The 5,090-nt window shown below is 55.2% G+C and overlaps 1 protein-coding gene across 1 annotated transcript in view; it reads right to left on the bottom strand.

The window, feature by feature from the left end:
• DUSP8 (dual specificity phosphatase 8) overlaps nucleotides 1-3,019 on the bottom strand; it is a 33,799-nt gene extending 30,780 nt beyond the window's left edge. Inside the window, exon 1 of the mRNA XM_009637306.1 lies at nucleotides 2,789-3,019. Within this exon, the coding sequence (XP_009635601.1) occupies nucleotides 2,789-3,019 (231 nt within the window). The remainder of the gene's footprint in view (nucleotides 1-2,788) is intronic.
• Between the last annotated feature and the right edge of the window lie 2,071 nt (nucleotides 3,020-5,090).

The following is a 5,090-nucleotide window of genomic DNA, read 5'->3' as shown; positions in this document are numbered from 1 at the left end:
GGCCCCCCTTTAAGCCCTGAATGGCCGCAATCAGCTCTGCCCGCAGCCTTCTCCAGGCTGAACAAGCCCAACTCTCTCAGCCTGGCCTCATAAGAGAGGTGCTCCAGCCCTTGGATCATTTTTGTAGCCCTCCTCCGGACCTGCTCCAACATTTCCATGTCCCACGACTGTAGGCATATTTTACTGAAAAACAAAGGGATTTCTATTTTCCCCGTTTCTTCTTTTCCACCAAACAGTCCCTTTCCTTTCCTTGCACCAAAAATGCCAGGAGCTGCTGTTAGCCCACAGCGCTGCTCCAAACTACAGCACCCAGAAGCATGGTAGGGATGGAAAGGAGGGGTGCGAGCAAATTAGCCAAATGCTCTCCTCTCCCCTGCCTGCATGCATGCAGGAGGAGCGGCAGGGAGAGCCAGGGGGGGACCCAAAGCTTCGCTCTGCATCAGCCCTTGCACCCTTCCCCAAAAGGCGACCGCCGGCCGCCTTTGTCTCGGCAGCCCCGGCTGGGCCGGAGCAGGAAACGGGAGGAGGGCGGGAGGCCCGTCAGGAGCAATAATGGGGCCAGACAACCGCGCCACTGATGTCACCCTTCCTGCCATCTGCTCCCCCCACCAGCTGTGCCCCCCCCGCCCCGGTGTGGGGGGCCAGGGGCAGAGCAGGGCCAGGGGGTGCTGGCCAGCGGTGGCAGGTGGGGGCACGGGGGTGACGGAGGTCCAAACCGGCTTTCAGCACCCTCCTTTGAGGGTCTGTGCACCTCCAGGCAGCAGACTGTATTGATTTCTGTGGGTCCCAAAATACACGCGCCACCCAAGTGGCTGAAATCGGAAGTGTGGCGGAAGAAGAAAGAGGAAAGCTCATCACCCCAAAATGCAAACTTTTAGGTGCGTGCACAAAAAGGCTTGGACACCCTGAGCCATGGGCACCACCCCTGCTTTATGCTTTATGCCAGATGAGGATAGGGCTGTGACCACCCTGGTCTTCCCCTCCAGCTTCCCAGGGCAAGGGGCTTAACCCCACCAGGGTGCCCTGAAGCTTGATTGCCTCCTGGGCTGTGTGCACTGGGAGAGCCAGCGTGCAAGTGGTGAGGGCAGCAGGGGCTGTGCAGAGCGGCAGTGGGGACACACTGCCTCCTGCCCGCGGATGCGCCGGGAGAGATTCCAGCCGTAAGGAAAAGGAAAAGAAAAAGGAAAAAGGAAAATGGAAAAGAAAAAGTAAAAGAATAAAAAGGTAAAAGGAAAAAGGGAAAGGGAAAAGGAAAGGGAAAGGAAGTGAAAAAGAAAAAGGAAAAGAAGAGAAAAAGGAAAAGGAAAGGAAAAGAAAAAAGAAAAAAGAAAAAAGAAAAAAGAAAAAAGAAAAAAGAAAAAACAAAAAAGAAAAAAGAAAAAAGAAAAAAGAAAAAAGAAAAAGCAGTGAATTGAAGACAGTGTCAATGCCTCTCCTGTATCCCCCCTAGCATCCTTGGTTATAATCACGTCCCCAGCCAGTACCTGGACCATTACGCAATGATCCAGGAGCAGGGGGGAGGCGATTGCTCCTTCTACAGGGACAGAGCAGGGACCGTCTGGACAGACCAGCTGACCGCTTCAGGAGCCACTGCTTCTCTGTGGCTGCCAAGCTGCAGGTTTGCAGGCAGACGGCATCAGCTGACGTTAACTATTCCATGCTTCCCCCTTCCCCGTCATCCTCCTCTTCTTCCTCCCCCTTGCGCATCGCTTTTGCTGCTGCTGCTGCTGCTGCCACTGCTCCACGTGACAGCGGCCACTGCAGAGGTGACCCTCGCCAGGAGGAGGGCGGCCGCACCGCTCTCCTCCTAGCTTGTGAAAAACTGATTATTCTGCTTTATTCTCCCGGGGATTTAAGAGCAGCTAAAGCCGTTCAGGAATCAGTCTCTGCAATCCCCTCCAAATCGCCCAGCCCGGAGCATCACCGCAGCAGATTGGCACGAGGCTGTCCCCCCCGCGCTGCGAGTCCCCTTGATCCCGGCAGGGTGATGTCACCGGCTTTGATTAATCGCCTGAATTACCCTCGCCTTGCCATAAAATTACAAGGCGGGAAGGGGGGGACGGTAAAAGCGAGCCAGCGGGAGGGCAGCCTGCGATGGCAAGCCACCCTCCAGCTCGTCCCACAGCCCGGCACCCACCAGCACAGCCCACCGGCAGCACCTCTGTGGAGGGCAGGACCCGGCCCCTGGCACCACGGGGGCACCCGGCGCTGTTCTGGCCATGGCTCCAGCCCAGCTCTGTGGCTCAGAGCCACCTCTATTATTTAACCAGGAGCGATAGAGAGAGGAGCCTGGGAGAGATAATATGCCATGACACCGGATAAGAGCTTCTGGCGTCACAGGGGAGGAGGATTACATGTCCCTGAATGGAGTTAGAGATGACAGAGGGGAGGGGAAGAGTTTTTAGCAGGGGATTAAGCTTACAGCTCCAGGAAGGCTTTGGGGGGGGGGTGTGTTTGCTGGTGTAGGACAAGTCCTAAGGCTGATATACCTGTTAGTCTTGCCTGGGGAGGGCTCCTGGAGCAGGGAGTCACATCACTGGGGTGGGGGAAACGAACAGGTCCCTGAGGACAGCCCTGTGGCCAGATGAGCTCATGCTCCAGCTCTCCAAAGGGTGCCAGAGAGATGCCAGCAGATACTGGGGTCAAGGAATGGATGGAGGAGGAGGATGCACATACCAGGCACAGAACGGCCCCTCGGCCAGTCTGCATCCCACCCCCACCCTGCCCCTTTCCACTGGGGAAGAGGGTGCGAGCATCCACCAGGAAAGATGAGGGCCAGATCCCCTACCTTCATCTTGGAGGTGGGCTGGATGAGCTCCGTGATGGAGACCTTGTCCTGCTGCAGCCTCCTCTTGACAAGCTTGGAGCAGCAGATATTGACAGAGCTGAGGACGTGCCAGGAGTTGTACTCCACGAAGGAGCGGCTGTCGATGACCAGGGTGCCCTCCGCTCCGTTCCTCAGGAGGCTGGCCAGCTTCTTTGGATCCATTACCTTGCGTGGGAGCCTGTCCCCAGCCATAACGGGCCTGTCCCCTCTATGGCAAGCGGGGGGCAAGGGGTGGAAGGGCAGGGCAGGGATGCCAGCACCCGTGTCCCCGAGAGGAACGAGCAAGGGGGTAAGGGGTGAGTAGGGCAGCACCCGTCCTGGTCTCCTCACGCTGCTAACACCCAGGATGCCAACTCATTGTGCTGAACCTGGAAAGAGAGGAAAGGAGAAGACAATTGGTCAGCTGGGCAGGACACAACACTCACCTTGGACCAAGTCCTCAAGGGTTTGGCCTTCAGAAGAGCATAAGAGTGCAACAAGCCACACTCTCTATGTATATTCTCCCAGCCCATGGGCATCTGTGGCTCCAGAGCTGCCCAAGCCAGAGGTTTTCTCTTTGTATTTAATAGCCCTCAGTGGAGCTTTCTTCCATGAATTTGTCTAATTGCTTTTTGAAGCCATGTCAGCTTATAACAGGCACAGTGGCCGGTGGCAGGGAGTGGAACGGTTTGCCAGCTATGATGAAGAAGTCTTTCCCCTGGTTTACTCCAAATCTGCTAACCGATGGCTCCTCCAGGTGACCCTTACTACTTGCACTGGAAGAAGCCACACGTGCTTATTCCCTAATTACCTTCCCCACGGTTCTCACCACATTTAGACCTCGTTTAGGAGTCTTTCGGGTCAGAGCATCTACAGAGCCGCCTCCTGCACAGATACCTTTTGCCACCCCAGCCAGCCCCGACGCTGTGTTTGAGAGGCAGGCACACCGGGGACCTGCACAGGGCAAGATGTCTCCTCCTCTCCCTGTTCCCAGCCCAACAGCTCCTTGCACTCAATTTACTTTTTCTGACCTCTGCTGAGCACAGAGCTAATGGTTTTACAGAAGCAGCTTAGCTCAGCTCTAAGGTTTTGTTGCTGCATGGTAATAGCTAGTTCGGGGCCCATCACACACACCACCAAATCGGGTTTGCTCACCCACGTCCATCACTTCACACTGGATTTCACCTGCCTTTTTATCACAGCCTGCTGTGGGTATCTTGCCAGCTTGCCTCCTGGCAAGTCAAGAGAAGATAACCTCTCTTGGAAGCCAAGAAGTTGAGTTGACCTTCACTCCTGCCTTCAAGAAACAGGCCAGGCGTTAGGGCAGAGGCCCTGGGAAGCTGTACTTGGACTGAGATGGCCCCGAAGCAGCTACTGCCTTCCAGCATTTAACTTGCACAGACTTTGCAAGGGGGTTTGTATACAGGGGTTCATATCTGGGCTCCAACTTAGAAGCCAAGGAACGTCAAGCCTGGTGCTCTCAGAAGTGCTACCAGAAGAAAAAGCTTCCTCCATGCCCAGCACATGGGGTCTGCAAGAGCAATAGGCAGGCTGGGGGGCATTCAGCTCAGGGTGTCTTCTTAGGTTTTAATGGCACACGTCATTGCAGGCATGTTTTAATGGCATTAGGTTTTAATGCTGCTGCAGTCATTCAGAAAATAAGCCTGGGCTACTACCAGGCTCCTCTTGTTCCTGCCAGATGGTGTTTTAGAGAGAACCCACAAGCTGTTCCACGGAAGCTTTAATGCATCTGAATTAGGAGGACTATGAATACCACGCCTGAAAACGCCAGTGTAAAGATTTCCATTGACTTCTGCAGGGCCAGGATTTGGTCCACGGACTAGAGGAGGCTTACGAGTCACCCTGATCCAAGTAAGCCAGCAGTTCTCGGAAGCTCCTACACTCGAAGCTCCTGTAGTGCGGGCACCTACTGCAATGGTACCTCAAGACACAAAAGAGATGCTTGAGTAGGACACGCTACTGGGTGAAATGACAAGGACACCACCAGCTCGCAGAAGAGGGACAGAAAGCCACAGAATATGAGGATGGGGGTTCCAGCATTTGCCCTGGCTCATGACTGCAGCACCAACAGGCCAAACTTCCCTGGGCTACTAGACCTGCCCCCCAAAGCAGGGGCATAGATGTCCCAGGCTTTAGCCTCAGGATCTAAGCTCCCAATATGAGGCCACAATAGGATGTGCAAGTCCCCCCCCGGCCCCTGTATCACAACCCTGCTGCCTCTGCCAATGCATTAATTCAAACTGGGGGGGGGGGGGGGGAGACG

Source organism: Egretta garzetta, unplaced genomic scaffold (assembly GCF_000687185.1).
Source record: "Egretta garzetta isolate BGI_Z169 unplaced genomic scaffold, ASM68718v1 scaffold44, whole genome shotgun sequence".
Lineage (NCBI taxonomy): Eukaryota > Metazoa > Chordata > Aves > Pelecaniformes > Ardeidae > Egretta > Egretta garzetta.
The sequence above is the reverse complement of the archived record's forward strand: the minus strand, read 5'-3'. Positions and strand labels throughout refer to the sequence as shown.